Genomic DNA, 19,580 nt, shown 5'->3' with positions numbered 1-19,580 from the left:
CTTTCTTTCTTTCTCTCTCTCTCTCTCTCTTTCTCTTTCTCTTTCTCTTTCTCTTTCTCTTTCTCTTTGTCTTTCTCTTCTCTCCGGTACATGGCCATGACGATGACCGAATAAAATTATCTTGGGAGGTAATGCAGCCGGCATTTGATGGTGAGGTATTCCAGATTGGAGGAACAAAAGGACTTTGGCAAAGTGGGTGGGGTCCTGCCTGGTTGGCCCTGTCCGGGGGTACAGTCGGATGGGGCCACAGTGTCTCCCAACCCCTCCTGTCTCAGCCTCCAGTAATTATGCTGCAATAGTTTATGTGTCGGGAAGTAGGGTCAGTCTGTTATATCTGGAGTATTTCTCCTGTCTTATCCGGTGTCCTGTGTGAATTTAAGTATGCTCCTTTTAATTCTCTTTCTCTCTTTCTCTCTCTCTTTCTCTTCTCTCCGGTGACCTGAGCTCTAGGACCATGCCTTAGGACTACCTGGCCTGATTACTCCTTGCTGTCCCCAATCCACCTGGTCGTGCTGCTGCTCCAGTTTCAACTGTTCTGCCTGCGGCTATGGAACCCTGACCTGTTCACCGGATGTGCTACCTTGTCCCAGACCTGCTGTTTTCGACTCTCTCTCTCTACCGTACCTGCTGTCTCTAACTCTGAATGATCCGCTATGAAAAGCCAACTGAAATCAACTCCTGAAGTGCTGAACTGTTGCACCCTCGACAACCACTGTGTTTATTATTATTTGACCCTGCTGGTCATCTATGAACGTTTGAACATCTTGGCCATGTACTGTTATAATCTCCACCCGGCACAGCCAGAAGAGGACTGGCCACCCCTCAGAGCCTGGTTCCTCTCTAAGTTTCTTCCTAGCCACCGTGCTTCTACTCTGCATTGCTTGCTGTTTGGGGTTTTAGGCTGGGTTTCTGTATTGCACTAAGGCATCGGCTGATGTAAAAAGGGCTTCATAAATACATTTGATTGATTGATTGACTTGAGTTGCAGTATGTTACTACAAACATACCATGAGTAGTTAATCCTGAAACATACACCTCCGCCTTTCTTTTTCCTGGAGAGTTTGTTCTTCCTGTCCACACGATGGACGAAGAACCCCGCTGGCTGAATGGACAGGGAAAGTATATCCAGAGGGCGCCATGAATTCGTAAAAACAGAGTATGTAACAGTCCCTAATGTCTCTCTGGAAAGAGATCTTCGCTCTGAGCTCATCGACTATATAGTCCAGGGACTGAGCGTTACCGAGTAATATACTTGGAAGCTGTAGTTGGTATGCACACCTCCTGAGTCTGATTACGATCCCACATATTTTTTCTCTTCTACTGCGACTGCGTCTTGGAGCAGCTCCCGGGATGAATGGAACTGCCTCAGGAAGTTCAAACAAAGTATCCAATTCAGGGAAGTCTAATTTATGATCTAAATGCTGGTCAGTGACCGCTGATCTAATATCCCAAAGTTATGTTTGTCTGTAGGTAATAATGCAAAAAACTTTTTGGAGCAAATGATGTTAAAAACAATTACTACAAAGTTGGCTAGGAGCTAGAACAGAGCAACCATGTCTGTCTGCAGAGGGTTGACAAGATATTAACTGCTTATCTTCAACTTTTTTATGAGAAATATTATGATGAAAATTCCAGATTCTCTGCATAACCAAATAATATATAACTCAGACACCCATACATACCCCACAAGTCATCCCACCAGGGGTCCCTTCACAGTCCCCAAGTCCAAAACGAAATCACGGCAATGCACAGTGTTATACAGAGCCATAATCACATGTAACTCCCATCCATCTCCAATTCCTCAAGCAAACAGCAAAATTACCTTTAGTACATTTATAAAACAATGTGGATTAGGGATTGTGAAATGATACACACACACACAGACACACTCTAATACACACATTATTCTTTAGTTATATTGTTAGTACTTTGTTATATAAAAAAATTGTGTGACTGTTCTTGTCTATCAGCGTATCAGTGTTTTGTTACTTGTCGTGTTTTATATTTTTGTGTGGGCCCCAGGAAGAATAGCTGCTGCTTCGGCAAAAGCTAATGGGGATCCAAATATGACAATAGGGGCATCAGGGCCTTTTGAAATCCTTGCCGCCCAGACTGTGGAAAGCCACTAACAAAGCCACCAACAAATTAACAAAGACAACATTTTAAAGCATCTCTCAATCAGTTTGGTTGCTGAGCAAATTGAAAAAGCAACTACTCTCTAAAGAGGTAGGCAAGTTGTGGTCTTAAAAATGTTTGATTAGACTGTTGTGCAATACAGTGAGCTATGATGTCATAAAGGACATCCAACATGTCACCCCAATCTAATTATGATGATTGCCCCTCCTTTATGACATCACTGCTATACGATAAATTGAATGTTGATGATTTCAACAGGGTGATAGATTGAAATGTGTCTAAGGAATAGAGTTTTCTCCAATCACAGCATTCCAGTTTGACCTGTAGTGAGTAGGTAGACAATAACATGGCCAACAGAAAAAGTATGTTTTAACACTTTGCTTCTTCCCTTATAGAGAGCTTACTGTTAAGTTAGGCTTGAAAGGGTGATTGGTTCTTACCCTCCATCATGCCTGTGACTCCAAGCCTGCCCTTGCCCTCTCCCTAGCCATAGACTTAACAGGCACTCAGCTACCGTGTCTCTCTCTCTCCCAGACCAGGACCACATAAGCACACACACACAACTCAATGATAACACATTAACAATAAAGCAGTTGATTGTGGTCTAATTTAGTGAATAACTTTCTAAACTTTTTGGAAAGCAGTAACTTCGCTATCACTGATAAAGTTTGATTGTCTCATTAGTCAACAAGTCCGCCAGGGGGCGGTCAAAGTAAATCAAATATACTGTTACAAACAAAGCGTTTATCAAGGGTGCATTCAAGATCATATGTTTCTGGGACGTTGCTGCAACAGCAATTTCCAAAACTACGAATCCCAGAGAACCTCACCGCGCTTGCTATGTCAATATGGCCACTGTCAGACAGACAAAGGCACATCAATCTCGCCACGAAATGAAATTAGCAGACTAGAGGAGGACGGCTGTCATAGTGAAAACCGTCTGGTGCCTGTTCCCGTGTCGGGGATATAGAAGAGGACTTGTCGCGAGGACCAACTAAACACCGGTTTATTAAATGCTGTGGTGGACGGGGGCCCTAGATTCTAAGATCAAGGTAAGACTTGCAAGACTGGTAGCTAGTGAGTTAGCTAGCATAACTAGCATTTCTGCAGGCTCGCCCGCAGTCATTGGCACTGGTCCCAATGCTAGTCAGCAAGCTAACTTTAATAGCTAGCTAGCTAAGCGTTGCTGGTCAGTGGTAGAGGAGGGGCGAGAGGTTTTACTCCGCCCAACATCTGTCCACTAAAATAAGCCCACGAAGTAAAGAATTTGTCTATGGAGGTCAATGAGTGTCGAATTTGGTCATCAAAACATTTAATGGTAATTTGCTACGTGAGGCTTATTTAATATAATATACATTTCATAGTAGTTAGGTTGTTACGAATGCACTGATATGTGGCCTCACGTGGCATTTCGGTAATTTGGGGGAAAAAAATGACTTTATATTGGAGTTGTGCCTGTTGTCATAGAGACAGATAGACTCATCATGGATATAACCCGTTTTAGCATGGACATTGCTATTGAGAGCTTTCACCATATTAAAAGTAGTCAACTGGGTGGGGATTCCTATGAGTTAGGAGCAATCAGTCAATGAAGAAGAAAATTGACTACTTTAAAAAGGAGATGATATAATGTCACAGATACATAGATGAGGCCTCTATCTATCTGTGTCCTGTTCACATGCACTATATGTCCTCTCATTGGCTAGAATGGTGGTGCATATTCATTAAGTAAACCATTTACTGTTTTTAAGAAGCAAACTGAGCAAAACAAGAGTTTATATTGGACAAATTCAGGTAAGTCCCTCCCCGTTTTGTTCCGTTTGCTTTCGTTTAATAAACGTTTTGTAACAGAATATGCTTAAAGAATACGCCCCTGGTCTTGCCTAATATCCATTGTTAGATTGGTCTTTGTCAGTGGTCACTTCATAGCTAATGCCAGGTCAGTTTTTATGAAGTCGTTGGAAAAGTCTGTTTGCTCTATAGAGGTTGTAAAGATTACTAGCTAGCTAACTAGCGAGATGTCATAGCTACAACAAAGATTTGAATAACTAAACCAAGATAGACCACAGCCTGCCATTTCCAATAAGACCAAATGAGTCATAGTGGGCAAAACCAAGCACGAGCTAGCGAGATCCTATTTATGTGTTCTAGCAAGTATCCGCATATTTTCGTTAGGGAACGCCTACTCTGTGATGTTCGCTTGTGCAATAACTACATTTGCCTTTGCAGTCCTTCTAAACAATGTGATTTAAAAAAATAAAAAAAAAACTTTGTAAAGGGTAAAGTCTACAAAACTTGGTCCAACAGATTCGAGTTTGGGGAACAGAACTGTATTGAGATAAAATGTTTCATCGATGAGAACATTTGCAGAATTTCTGCCTAAATCCATCTCGTTCCATCTCCCACTGCCGGACAGTGGGCTTCCTGTCACTACCATATTTAGTAGTGAGTGGAAACGCCAAGCGGTTGCTTCACATTTACACATCCGGTGAAATATCTGTGTCATTGTTCCATCGGTGGCTACAACATTAGTTTATATATTTGTCAAGCTAACTAACTAGCTAGTAATTAACGGTTCCCTGTAGCTATTTGTCATTGAACAACCATACTGCCATACTCAACTAATTAGATCACTAGCTAGCAACATGAATTTTGGCCACAAGCCATGCCATACTCAACTGGTTAGATAGTTCATGTCAAACAGAGCTATTTGCAAAGGTTGGCTAAGTAAGCTAGAGCTGGACCGTGATTGAACACCCCTCCTGTCCCCAAACACTTAGCAAACAGTTGTCAACTCTTACCCCTGAGGTGTTAGCTTGCTGTTTATCTACAGGTTATGCATATGGTTTTTGCATTGCATAACTGTTCGGACTGTGTTTGAGTTATTAGATTGTGTGGTTGAGTGGATCGTCCGCGCCATATGATGCATGGGCGTTCGTTTCCCTGTTGATTCACCGTGATTGTCATTTGAGTCACCATGTTGAAAGCCCCCACTTCATTTTAATCTAGACACGCATCTGATACCAAACTGACACCCCTTCGAAATAAAACATTCTATTTTTTACATTATGCACTCTCATCACATACTTTGAGGCATTTGACTATAGCTTTTGAAAGTAAGCAACCATAACAGGGGAAATAGGTTGGTTTAACCACAAGCTAAAGATTAACTTGTCAACCAAATGTTTGCTTGTCATTGATTAAACAAATTACTTGTCAGTAAACTTTTCCAACTCTGGTTTGAGTCTCCCTAGTTAAGCATGCACATGTTTCCTCTAGTCCAAATTTGTATATCATTACTCGGGTTACCCATTGCATTTCCCTGTGTAGGCTCTGTGTTGCAAGACTAGATTAGCAGTCAGTGTTCGCAATACAAAACCACAGCACAGACAGACACCAAATTCACCAGCGGTGTAGGCCTTTTCATTACGCCGATTCTGTTTAGCAACAGAAACCGTTTACTCCAAACGGAAAACGTTTTGCACCGAAAACAAGAGTTTCTATTGGACAAATTCAGGTAGGTCTCTCCCCGTTTCGTTCTGTTTGCTTCCATTGGTTCCTAAACTGTAAACGGTTTCCGTTGAAAGATGGTGTATAATAAATACACCCCAGTATCCACCTTTCACCAGGTACCTGGTAACCCATAAGGTTTCTAGGCACAGGGAGTGAGGGTAAGTTTGCCATTTGCAGTGGAAGGTAGCCACTAGCTTCACATCTGGCTAAATACATCTTCCTGGCGCCTACTCTTTTCCAGGGGTCCTAACGATTCAACTAAACAGTTTACAAGCTTGGAATGGTTTATTAGGCATGGAAAAATGTGTAGCTGCAGGCTAAGCCCTTTTAGCTTGTGTACCAGTCTGTTCGTGCCATCATGCCACTCCTTTCAACTCCTTGTCATGCCAAACAGTTGGAATGATGGCACAAACAGATCTGGGACCAGGCTACGATCTTTTGCTCCCGAGGACTATAATTTCCTTGGCATTGCAGTTTCCAGCACAAACATGGTACAATAGATGCAGAGGTCAGTGGAATGCAGACCGTGGGGGATAGAAGGACGCTGGATTGGTGCACGTTCAACCAATCTGATCTAACAATCAGTCATGATTGATGTATTGTAACAGACCGACAATGTGGCTACTAAAGTCCCATTTTGATATATTTGGCTGTTTTCACTGCATATCATTTAGAAGTTGTTACTTTTCAGGTTTAGAAGAAGTGACTGCTAAATGCTAACTCCCATTCATATGAACTGGTAGCATAGCTAGCATACAGACATCTGTGGTGGTAGTCCAAGTCGTTTTTTAACTGCAATGCAGTTGATTGGTGACAATGACATGAACATGTGTTGGGGTTGACATCCATACAAGCAGTATACTCAAATGGTTTACCTCAACATGGTGTGAAATACACATAGAAACAATAGCCTAAATGTAGGGTAATTTTGCTGGGGGGCAATGAGGACATGCTGGATCTTTCCCCCACGCGTTTCCATGGCATTATTATTGTTTGGGTTGAGTTCCATTGACCTCTTTACCGCATCTATGGTTTCACATTCGGAATATGCTAATAGTTGCATCAACTTGTGTAGTATAAGTCACTCAGTCAGACTCAAACATGCTCAGTACATGTGTAAGACTTTATGTTTTTTCTGCTGAGTGTGTTCTGACACACACAAACTTTTTAAAAGCCATGAGGCTCTCAGGGCGTAGATTTCTCTCTCTCTCTTCACACCACCCTTCATCCCTCTCTCCCTCCGGTCTTTCTGCTGAGTAGAGATCTATAAAGATAATTGACCAGTGCTAGTCAACTCAGCAGTATTACACCTCTGTCCTCCCCAGAGCCTCTGCACCAGAGGAAGACAGGAAGGTCAGGGAGTTAAAGATTTGTGGAGAAACTTGTTTTACTGAACCAAGGAGCAGCAGCTTGACTCCAGCCCAGGGTTTGTAAATTGCAGACTGACTAACTATAATTGTTTCTCATGGTTTCTTCTTTTTGGTCCTGCCCACACCTAGCTGGCACACCTGGTCAACTAGTCAAGCCCTTGATGATTAGCCCAGTTCATCTATTAGTTGTGTCAGGTGAGTTTGCACTGGGCTAGAGCAGAACATGTAGGGTAGGTTTTGGTACGTTGTATAAGGCTGTACATAACATATAGTCAGGTCTCATTAGCACAGATAGAACAATGAGCCAGATCCGGTTTGCGTTTCCACTCACTACCAAATATGGTGATGAGAGGAAGCCCAGTGGCTGGCAGTGGGAGAGTATGGAGCGAGATGGATTTTGGCTGACATTCTGCAAATTTTGTCATCTATGACGTATTTGATCTCAATGCAGTTTTATTTTCCCAAAACTAGAATCTATTACAAACAAAGTGGGCTAAGTTCTGTAGACTTTACACTTTGCGAAAGCTTCTAAAAATGGCATTGTTTAGAAGGCGTGCAAGGGTGAATTGAGTTATTTGCACACCCGCACTTCAGAGTAGGAAATCCCTAACGGAAATATGGGAATACATGCTAGAACGCGGCAAATAGGATCTCGCTAGCTCGTGCTTGGCTCTGCCCACCTTGCTTGTTCTGCCTACTAGAATGAATTTGCTCCCATTGGAAACGACAGGCTGTGGTCTATCTTGGGTTAGTTATCTTTGTCACTATTGTGTAATATGGATTAAGACTAAGTCTAGTCCATCTCCACCAGCCTTCATTCAGTAGGTCTAGACACTAGCCTGTGTGTGTGTGTACACGTATGTCCATGCATGTTTCTGTGCACCTGCGTCTGTGGTTGTGTCCTCTACTGTTTTTGACCCTGTCTGTTTCTGTCTGCCTGTTTGAACTGTACTGCGCTTTTTAATGCATGCATGCAGTGTGTGGGTGTGTGTCCTGGCTGTGTATGTATGTTTTGCACACTACTGTATGTACTTGTCTGTCTGTGATATCCTATACACTGTCCTATGACTCATCCCCACTCTCTTTTAAAGGAAAAATGTGGAGGTTGGCCGCTTGGGACAGAGATTTTTCTTGGCGTTTTTCCCAAGTCACACTCTCTCTTAACCCCCTCCCTTTCACCTCTCAATCTTTCTTCTCTCACTCTCTTATGCATGTGTTCTCTGTCAGCTCTTTCTCTCTCACACACATACGGTTCGCTCTCTCTTTCTATTTCCATCTCTCTCACCCTCCTCCCCCCCCTTCACACTATCTAAGTCTGTCTCTCTGTGTGTCTGTCTCTCTCTCACCCTCCTCCCCCCCCATTCACACTATCTAAGTCTCTCTGTCTGTCTCTGTCTGTCTCTGTTTGTCTCTGTCTGTCTCTGTTTGTCTCTGTCTGTGTCTGTCTGTCTCTGTCTGTGTCTGTCTGTCTCTGTCTGTGTTGGTAGAATAATCCATTTCATGTCTGTGCTGTAGCTCCTGAACCAGTCTTCACTAAGCATGCTGCTGATGAGATAAAGTGTGTAAGCTGTATGATGTTTGTTCGTGAGTGCATACGTTTCTCAGCGTAGTCTTTTGTAAGAGCTGCCATGGTCTCCCGCATAATAATAGGTTATGTCAACATGTCTTGTGTCTATGCAGCAGTTTTCTGGATGTATACCAGGCAGGGCCTAAGGAGCTGGTAGTAGTTTTCTGGACAGGGACTAAGGGGATGGTAGTAGTTTTCTGGATGTATACCAGACAGGGCCTAAGGGGATGGTAGTAGTTTTCTGGACAGGGCCTAAGGGGATGGTAGTAGTTTTCTGGATGTATACCAGACAGGGCCTAAGGGGATGGTAGTAGTTTTCTGGACAGGGCCTAAGGGGATGGTAGTAGTTTTCTGGATGTATACCAGACAGGGCCTAAGGGGATGGTAGTAGTTTTCTGGACAGGGCCTAAGGGGATGGTAGTAGTTTTCTGGATGTATACCAGACAGGGCCTAAGGGGATGGTAGTAGTTTTCTGGACAGGGCCTAAGGGGATGGTAGTAGTTTTCTGGATGTACACCAGGCAGGGCCTAAGGGGATGGTAGTAGTTTTCTGGACAGGGCCTAAGGGGATGGTAATAGTTTTCTGGATGTATACCAGGCAGGGCCTAAGGGGATGGTAGTAGTTTTCTGGATGTATACCAGGCAGGGCCTAAGGGGATGGTAGTAGTTTTCTGGATGTATACCAGGCAGGGCCTAAGGGGATGGTAGTAGTTTTCTGGACAGGGCCTAAGGGGATGGTAGTAGTTTTCTGGATGTATACCAGGCAGGGCCTAAGGGGATGGTAGTAGTTTTCTGGATGTATACCAGACAGGGCCTAAGGGGATGGTAGTAGTTTTCTGGATGTATACCAGGCAGGGCCTAAGGGGATGGTAGTAGTTTTCTGGATGTACACCAGGCAGGGCCTAAGGGGATGGTAGTAGTTTTCTGGATGTACACCAGGCAGGGCCTAAGGGGATGGTAGTAGTTTTCTGGACAGGGCCTAAGGGGATGGTAGTAGTTTTCTGGATGTATACCAGACAGGGCCTAAGGGGATGGTAGTTGTTTTCTGGACAGGGCCTAAGGGGATGGTAGTAGTTTTCTGGACAGGGCCTAAGGGGATGGTAGTAGTTTTCTGGATGTATACCAGGCAGGGCCTAAGGGGATGGTAGTAGTTTTCTGGATGTATACCAGACAGGGCCTAAGGGGATGGTAGTAGTTTTCTGGACAGGGCCTAAGGGGATGGTAGTAGTTTTCTGGATGTATACCAGGCAGGGCCTAAGGGGATGGTAGTAGTTTTCTGGATGTATACCAGACAGGGCCTAAGGGGATGGTAGTAGTTTTCTGGACAGGGCCTAAGGGGATGGTAGTAGTTTTCTGGACAGGGCTATATACAATCAGCAACAGCCCCCATCTCTCCAACCATCCATCAATCCCTGACTGTATCATCCACAGTCTTGTACTTCTCTCCTCCTTTCTCCATTCATCCTATCTAAACTCTCTTTTCTCTCACTCCATCTAAACCCTTCTCCTCTCTCCCTCTCCAGGATGTCTCGGTATACCGACGAGCCTCGTTTCACCATTGAGCAGATTGACCTGCTCCAGCGGCTGAGGAGGACTGGGATGACCAAGCCAGAGCTCCTCCACGCCCTCGACATCCTGGACAGACTGGATCACCAGCACGGACACAAGTTCGGACGCCGTCCCCAGCCCGCCTATCAGGGACCGACGCCCAATTACAACACTAATACAACATCTTCTTCGGCGTCCTCATCAACATCCACGACCGCCACACAGACTGGTTACCTGGGGAATGGGAGTGGAAGTGGCGGGAGTGGCCTGTCGCCGTCACCTAGCAACAACTATGATATGTCACCGCCCCCTCCGGCGGTTGTATCCGCCCCGGTTGCTATGGCAGTGGTGGCGCAGAATGGGCGTGGGGGTGGTGGCGATGAGCTGGTTGCCATGACGAACGGGAAGTTGTCTCTACCACGGTTTCCTGACAGTGTAGGCGCGGTGAGTGGCGGCGTGACGGGGAGCGGCTACGGGTTTGAGGCCAGCGAGGAGGAACTAGACGTGGACGACAAAGTGGAGCAACTCCTGAGGTGAGGAGGAGGAGCCTGGGTTTTTTCTGAACACATCAATAGGCACAACATGAGAACCAAACAAACTACATGTTACACTACCTCAACGTGTCACACTACCTCAACATGTTACACTACCTAAACATGTTACAATACCTCAACATGTTACACTACCTAAACATGTTACACTACCTCAACATGTTACACTACCTAAACATGTTACACTACCTCAACGTGTTACACTACCTCAACATGTTACACTACCTCAACATGTTACACTACCTCAACGTGTTACACTACCTCAACGTGTTACACTACCTCAACGTGTTACACTACCTCAACGTGTTACACTACCTCAACGTGTTACACTACCTCAACGTGTTACACTACCTCAACGTGTTACACTACCTCAACGTGTTACACTACCTCAACGTGTTACACTACCTCAACATGTTACACTACCTCAACATGTTACACTACCTCAACATGTTACACTACCTCAACATGTTACACTACCTCAACATGTTACACTACCTCAACGTGTCTTAATAAGAATCCTCATTTTTGTTTCAGGTTTTTAAGGTTTTCTAGTAAACTAGACCCTGAGCACAGAGTTTAGTAATGCATTAGGTGACACCTGTCTCTAAACATAGGCACCACACTTTAGTCACACACGCGCACACACACACGCCCTGTCCGTCAACCTTTTCGCTGCTCTTTTGTATTGTGTGTTGTTCGCAGTGATACAGTCACTATTGATTTAGATGGAGTGATGAAAATGAAAGGGAAGGAGAAAAAAATGGCAATGAATTTCTGGCAGCTCAGCGCTGCCTCTGATTCTCTCACATTTTCCATGAAGAGGAATCAATATAAATGTAAATGAGAAGGCAGTGTATCGGCAGACAGAAGAAAGACTGTGTGTGTGGTTCCAGTGTTTTCACAGACACGTCACATCTATGGGAATTGCTCTCCCCCCTCGCTCTCGCTCCCCCCCCCCTCGCTCTCGCTCCCCCCCCCTCGCTCTCGCTCTCCCCCCCTCGCTCTCGCTCTCCCCCCATCGCTCTCGCCCCTCGCTCTCGCCCCCTCTCTCGTGCTCTCGTGCTCTCGCTTTCTCGCTCCCGCTCTCCCCCCCTCGCTCTCGCTCTCCCCTCATTGCTCTCGCTCTCCCCTCATTGCTCTCGCTCTCCCCTCATCGCTCTCGCTCTCCCTCTCGCTCTCCCCCCATCGCTCTCGCTCTCTCTCGCTCTCCCCTCATTGCTCTCGCTCTCCCCGCCTCGCCCTCGCTCTCGCCCCCCCCCCCTCGCTCTCTCCGCTCGCTCGCTCTCCCCCCCTCCGCTCGCGCCCTCTCTCTCCCCCCCTCACGCTCTGTCTTTTGTCGCATTCGCTCTGACAATCACCCATAACCATGTTTAGTTATAGTGCTTTTCTTCTAAAGTTTTGTTTCTGGATGGGGTTTGAGCTTCTGAATCTGATGGGTTTATGCTGCCAGTAGATGCCAACGTTTCAAATAGACCTAGCTTGTGTATCACTAGTAATCACCAGCTAACAGGGAAGAAATCTGAGGGCGAGCACGGAGCGTGACTGGGCCAAGCTAGAACAGATTGTGAAGTTGCTGGAGCCTTTCGCAAATCCAAACTGACATCCAGTCGCTGTCTGATTTGGTTCTGTGCCTTCTCAACCTTGAGGCACACTTGCAGTCAACTACTGTTGCAAAACAGTTGGCACAGGTCCTCCTGAAGTCATTGTGTGAGCACTTCACATGCATACTGACTCCTCTGGTAGCCAACTTCTATCCAACCCCTGGAGCAGCTTGCCTGATGGACCCAAGTGTGTCCCTGGCACTTCGCTCAAAAGAGATGAAGTCACTAATGAGGCAAGCAGAGTATTTTGTACTTCAGAAAATTAGAGGGTACAGCCGTGGAGCGGCAGGACCCCAGGAAGATGCCAACACGATGAATCTAGCAAGTATCTCAACCACAGTGCTTCAGAAGTATAGCTTCCTCTCATTGAAGATTGTGTCTGAGTCACTGTCCAGCTGGAGGGTCAGACTGGCAGAGCATTAAGTGTCGAAATACCTGGAAAAGGTTTGGGGTGGGGGGGCATGTTTAGACTCACCTCTCTAGTTCTGGCAGGCAAGGATGGCTGGTTATTGAAAGCTGTGCCCTGTGGCATTGGATCTGGTATCTGCCTCTGCATCCCAAGTGTTCGTGGAGAGAATATTCTCTGTCTGTGGACAACTGCCATCAGGCTTGAGAAACCGAACGACCACCTCTTTGGAACGCAATCTTCTAGTAGGTGAACCAGAATATTGTTTGGTTGAACAGAAACACACACAAGCTGTCTGGCTGTGAACTGATAGATTTGTAAAGAAGTGTTGTATTGCGTATGTTTTTGCTGCTGTTCCAGCTGTTGTTATCAACCCTGTTGGAAGGGGTTAGTTAGTGATACATGTTATGTTTCTGTAATATTAAACATGTCAAATGTGACATGACTTCATTAGTTGATTTTTCTTTCCGTCAGGTAAAGATACATGATGATTCTTACATCTACTAAAGTAAAAAACAACAACATTGGATTGGTGTTAACATGGGCAAGAGATTCCTTCCACCATATTTCTTGCACCAGTCTAACCTTTAAATCCAAGTCACGTTAGGATTGATTTATAATTTAAACCTAACCAAACCTATGTCCTGGCCATGGAGTTGTGTGGAGTCCTCTATTGGCCAAAAGCCGATGTTAGCAATGGCTGTGCCATTGAGGACTTACACCATTTTTATTTAGTCATCTCGGGACTTCGAGCTTCATTGGCTGATCCCTCCTGATGACCGGGTTGGAGTCGTGACAGCCGGGTCATCAGGAGGGATCAGCCAATGAATTTTACTTGTGAACAAGAAAATTTGACTTTCAGATGGAGAAGGCCTCAATGGCGCTGCCCATGCTCTCACAAACACCATCATGACACAGATACAGAGATGTTATGTCTATGGTCCTGGCCCATCACTCTATGTATTAGTGCCCCCCAGTGGCAAGAAGTGACATCACAAAAAACACACCATATGCCTACAACACCTCGCCTCCCAGGCTGCTGTCTGTCCCTAACACTGACACTGAAACTAACACTGAAACTAACACTGAAACTAACACTGAAACTAACACTGAAACTAACACTGACACTGACACTGACACTGACACTGACACTGACACTGACGCTGACACTGACACTGACACTGACACTGACACTGACACTGACACTGACACTGACACTGACACTGACACTGAAACTAAATCATATAAACAGGAAATAGAAATGTGTTTATGGGACTGAAACTATACTGAAAAAAATTCAAAGATTTTACAGAGTTACAGTTCATAAATGACTTAAATGTAATGTAAATATACTGTAATGAAATCAGTCAATTTAAATTAATTCATTAGGTCCTAATCTATGGATGTCACATGACTGGGAATAGAGATATGAATCTGTTAGTCACAGATACCTTAAAAATAAAAAGGTAGGGGCGTGTATCAGAAAACCAGTCAGTATCTGGGGTGAACATAATTTGCCTCATGCAGCGTGACACATTTCCTTCGCATAGAGTTGATCAGGCTGTTGATTGTGGCCTGTGGACTGTTGTCCCACTCCTCTTCAATGGCTGTGCGAAGTTGCAGGATATTGGCGGGAACTGGAACACTGTCATACATGTAGATCCAGAACATCCCAAACAGGGCCTAAAATTAACTTTTTGGTCAACCAGCTACTGTGGCAGGTAGATTGAAAAATCTACCAGCCACTCAAATATTTTTGCTGCTAACCATTCTTTTTTCTGTTAAAATTACACTAACAAAACACACAAAAATTGATTAGCATGCTTTGTAATGTTTCTAAAAAAATAAATATATTACTCGTAAGAAGTAATGTGGTATATTGTTTAATATTTTTTTTGTGACCTTAGTCTTTTAAACAAAATATCACAGATGAGACTAAAATATTCACCTGCCCCTTTAAGGATGGGATGTTACCGTGGTAACGCGACTCCTGTCATGTTTGTGCACGTGCGTCCGCCATCCTGTTCAATTGTATTTTGTCCCCCCACACCAAATGTGATCAGGACATGCTGGTTGAAATATCAAAACAATCTTTGAACCAATTATATTCATTTGGGGACAGGTCGAATAGCATTAAACATTTATGGCAATTTAGCTAGCTTGCAGTTGCTATCTAATTTATCCTATTTAGCTAGCTAGCTTGCTGTTGCTAGCTAATTTGTCCTGGTATATACACATTGAGTTGTTATTTAACCTGAAATGCACAAGGTCCTCTACTCTGACAATTAATCCACACAAACGGTCAACCGAATCGTTTCTAGTCATCTCTACTCCTTCCAGGCTTTCTCTTCTTTGGACTTTATATGGCGATTGGCAACTTTCATAATAAGGTGTATTACCATAATCGACCTCTTCATCTTTCAATCACCCATGTGGGTATAACCAATGAGGAGCTGGCATGTGGGCATATGCTTCTGAAAGCCAATGAGGAGATGGGGAGAGGCAGGACTTGCAGCGTGTTCTGCGCCACAATAGAATCAACTTCTATTTTAGCGCCTGGCAACGCAGACGTTTGTTGGCGCGCGCAATGATTGAATAACATGTATGTGCAAATGTATTTTGCAGCGCACGCGACTGGTGTGGTCAGCATGTTAGTCTGACTAGTAGAGGCGTTATCTTCTCTTCCCTAGCAGTTGAAATTCAATCATCGAAAACAACCTAGCTTGTGAACAAAACAATGTAAATAGCCAAGAAACCCAAGTATATTAGACCAACTTTTATGCCTGTGCGCAGCTCTTCACGTGCACACAGCCCCCAGGCAGGCAGTGTTGCAGTGCGAGTTGGGATAGGCTATATAGGATTCGTAGTTCTTTGACTTTGTGGGAATATTTTACCAGCTATGAAACAAAATGGCAGAATTACTTAGAAAACAGCTACTGCAGCATTTATTTTACTATAAATATGATACTTGACCATTTTTTATTCCTAAATGCGAGTGAGATTCTTGCGTGGCTAGTGAAATAGACATCTTACCGCCAATCCCAAAATCTAGCCGCATTTGGCAGGTGGTGGGTGTTAGGCCCTGATCCCACACATGCTGAATGGATGAAATGTCTGGTGAGTATGCAGGCCATGGAAGATCGTGGGGCTGTGCATTACCATGCTGAAACATGAGGTGATGGCGGCGGATGAAAGGCACGACAATGGGCCTCAGGATCTCGTCACAGTATCTCGTTGCATTCAAATTGCCATTGATTTAAAATGCAATTGTGTTCGTTGTCTGTAGCTTATGCCTGCCCATACCATAACACCACCGCCACCATGGGGCACTCTCTTTACAACGTTGACATTAGCAAACCGCTCGCCCACTCGACACCATACATGCTGTCAGTGGCCATCGAAGGTGAGCAGTTGCCTACTGAAGTCGGTTACGACCCCAAACTGCTGTCAGGTCAAGGCCCTGGTGAGGACGACGAGCTCACAGATTAGCTTCCCTGAGACGGTTTCTGACAGTTTGTGCAGAAATTATTTGGTTGTGCAAACCCACAGTTTCATCAGCTGTTCAGGTGGCTGGTCTCAGACGATCCCACATGTGAAGAAGCCGGATGTGGAGGTGCTGGGCTGGCGTGGTTGTGAGACCGGTTGGACATACTGCCAAATTCTCACAAATTTGAGGCGGCTTATGGTAGAGAAATTAACATTACATTCTCTGGCAACAGCTGTGGTGAACATTCCTGCAGTCAGCATGCCAATTGCACGCTCCCTCAACTTGAGACATCGGTGGCATTGTGTTGTGTGACACAACTGCACATTTTAGTGGCATTTTACATTCCCCAGCACAAGGTGCACCTGTGTAATGGTCATGCTGTTTAATCAGCTTCTTGATATGCCACACCTGTCAGGTGGATGAATTATGTTGGCAAAGGAGAAATGCTCACTCACAGGGATGTAAACAAATTAGTGCACAACATTTGAGAGACGCTTTTTGTGTGTATGGAAAATTACAGGATCTCTTATTTCAGGTCATGAAACATTCGACCAACACTTTACATGTTACGTTTATATTTTTGTTCAGTATAAATAAAAAGAGTAAATCTGAAAAGTCTAAAGTCTTAACTGACAAACTAATAATAACTAAATAATTATATATACAGTACCAGTCAAAAGTTTACTACTCATTCAAGGGTTTTTCTTTATTTTTACTATTTTCTACATTTTAGAATAATAGTGAAGACATCAACTATGGAATGGCACATATGACCATATAACCAAAAAACAAAAATATATATTAGATTCTTCAAAGTAGCCTTTGTTCAAAGCTGTCAATCTTGGCATTCGCTCAACCAGCTTCATGAGGAATGCTTTTCCAACAGTCTTGAAGGAGTATATTAAAACAAAATGACAACGAATAACCTTGGCATACACATTTTCTCTGCACTTACCCCTCTTCTCCTTGCTTTCTCTCAGCCCCTCATATTTCCTGTTTTTGATTCAGACTTTCCTTCCTATCCAACTCAATTGTACTTTCCGGTCTCCCGCTCTTCATGGCTTATCTTCATTTTCTCATTTCCTCTCCATCTTTCCACAGTCACCTCTCTCTCTTTTCCTTACACCATCCTCTCTCTAGCTTCCAAGTAAAGAGAACAATGTTCTCTTTTCTATTTTTCCTCTCTCTCGCTCTCTTTCTCTCGCTCGCTTGCTCTCTCACTCTTTATCTCTCTCCCTCCAGAAGGGACAGTGCCATAATCAAGGAGGAGATCAAGGCATTCCTGGGGAACAGGCGCATCTCTCAGGCTGTGGTGGCTCAGGTCACAGGTCAGTATGCTTCCTAGTGGCTGATACAGCACACTACACTATGTTGGAGTGGAACTGTGCTCACTTTGGTGTACACTTAAAACAGAGTCATCATCATGATTTCTAGGAGTGTTAGTGTGGCTTGAATGACACATAGCAAGTACTTCATCCACTGTATATGCATTGGCTAGTTAATAAATCTTGCTTTCTGTGCTCTTTCTCACTTTCCCTCCCATATTTTTCTCTCTCTGTCTCTTTCTGTCCCCCCTCCCCGCCTCCCTCCAGGTATCAGTCAGAGTCGTATCTCCCACTGGCTGCTGCAGCAGGGCTCGGACCTTAGCGAACAGAAGAAGAGGGCCTTCTACCGCTGGTACCAGCTGGAGAAGACCACCCCTGGTAATGCCCACCACCACCACCCGCATGCCCAGTCCCACCACCACTTCCACGTCCTCCACCCGTTGGCAGACCCCCTCCTCAGCCCCCCCACCTCCAGCCTCCTCCCGTCTGTCCAGTCCCTCTTCAGTTGTTCCACCCGTTCCATCCACTATTAGACACTCTCTGATTCTGCACAAACTAGAGAGGGCAGAAGGGGTTATACGATGACAACTGATGGGTGAGTCCATTGACTATTTCTTGACATTCTAGGGCTGGAAAGTAATGATGGCCCTTCCAAATCCTCGCTATGTATCCCTAGTAAATAGTAAAAACTGTTACTTTTGCCCAATGTAATGCACTTTTCTAGGGGGCACTAATGCCAAATCTGTCTTTGTTTGTAGTCACTACATGTGACTACACTTCCCATATGCCCTCTTGCGCCCCCTCTGTTTCAATGGACATAGTTTCTCCTCAGACATGCCCCATGCAGTATTAAAGTCCTTCCCCAAACTGTTCCAGTCAGTATTTGTCCCGCCCCAAATCCTTTTACAGCACCTTTCCAACTCCCCTACAACCTGTTTCTGCCCCCACAACCCCATTGTGTGTCTGACTCCATCCTGTGTCCAAATGTGTCACTTACCATTTCCTGTGTCCCACCCTCTGGGTGCAGCAGCCAATAAGCTATCACAGCCACAAATATTCAAATGCTCATTAGTGGCAGGTGTTTGAGTAGCAGTATTTGTAGTTGTATAGCTATGATGTTGCTACTACAATTGAGTAGAAATGTAAAGTGTTTTAAGCGCTGTATAAACCTCATTGAATACGTTATTATGATGACTATAGCTAGACCTTAAAGAGTACTGGTGTCTGACTGTATATGACCATGGTGAAAAACAGATTTTTAATAAAAAGCAAACTTGTGAAATCACACCGGCCTCTGTGTCTGTGTTGAGGGGAGGGTGTAGTGGCGCGCCCTGGTGGACTGTGTATGTCACAGCACCTATAGACAATTAGTGTAAGTGTGTACAGTGCTACATACAGCAGATCTATTTACATCCGGGCTTCCAGCCCTGCTGTACTGCAGGGTGTTCTTCTTTCTCCCTAGTCATTAATTGATTGCTTGATCCATGCCACTGATTGGCCCAATAGTCCACTTAAAGGTCTTTATTGGTCCCTGATTAGAGGGGAAGAAACAGCAGTGGTGTGGAACTCGAGGCCCCGATTTTAAAACCTGCTGATCTGTGTTGACTGTATCGATCTAGATGGATAACATATTATTGTAGTTTATTTTAGTTACAATTTAAAAAAAACATGCATAGATTTGCAGTCAGGAAGTAATACATGTAGGTTCTAGTCAAGCACAAGCAAGAACATCCATAGATCGTCACATCAGTTACATATTTATATGTAAACAATCACATTCCCAACCCACCTTTCTCTGGCTGTGTGTGTGTCACAGCCATCCAGCAGCTTTCCTTGTTCATTAGGTTAATGCTCTGTGGTGCTATGCCAGAAACACCAACACTCACTACATACTGTAAACAAATCCATATTTCTGTCCAGACACACACACACTACATTTGATGAGGCTTCAGAGGGGGTTCACTGTGAATTACTGTCCGCAGGTTCTTCTTTTATAGTCGCCACACAGCCAATATAACACTCTAAAGTTATTGTTCTTCTATACAATAGGGTGCTGAATCATAAATGTACTCATCAA

General features: G+C 44.4%; 1 protein-coding gene across 3 annotated transcripts in view; it reads left to right on the top strand.

The window, feature by feature from the left end:
• The first annotated feature begins 2,983 nt into the window (after positions 1-2,983).
• Positions 2,984-19,580, top strand: part of LOC120060194 (homeobox-containing protein 1-like) — a 23,498-nt gene continuing 6,901 nt past the window's right edge. For all 3 annotated transcript variants that reach the window (XM_039009333.1, XM_039009332.1, XM_039009331.1), the window contains exons 1-4: positions 2,984-3,188; positions 10,109-10,666; positions 17,421-17,506; positions 17,771-17,881. In XM_039009333.1, the coding sequence (XP_038865261.1) occupies positions 10,110-10,666; positions 17,421-17,506; positions 17,771-17,881 (754 nt within the window). In that variant the 5' untranslated portion in view covers positions 2,984-3,188; position 10,109. The remainder of the gene's footprint in view (positions 3,189-10,108; positions 10,667-17,420; positions 17,507-17,770; positions 17,882-19,580) is intronic.

The sequence above is a fragment of the Salvelinus namaycush genome, chromosome 15 (assembly GCF_016432855.1).
Source record: "Salvelinus namaycush isolate Seneca chromosome 15, SaNama_1.0, whole genome shotgun sequence".
NCBI classification, from domain to species: Eukaryota; Metazoa; Chordata; class Actinopteri; order Salmoniformes; family Salmonidae; genus Salvelinus; species Salvelinus namaycush.
The sequence above is the reverse complement of the archived record's forward strand: the minus strand, read 5'-3'. Positions and strand labels throughout refer to the sequence as shown.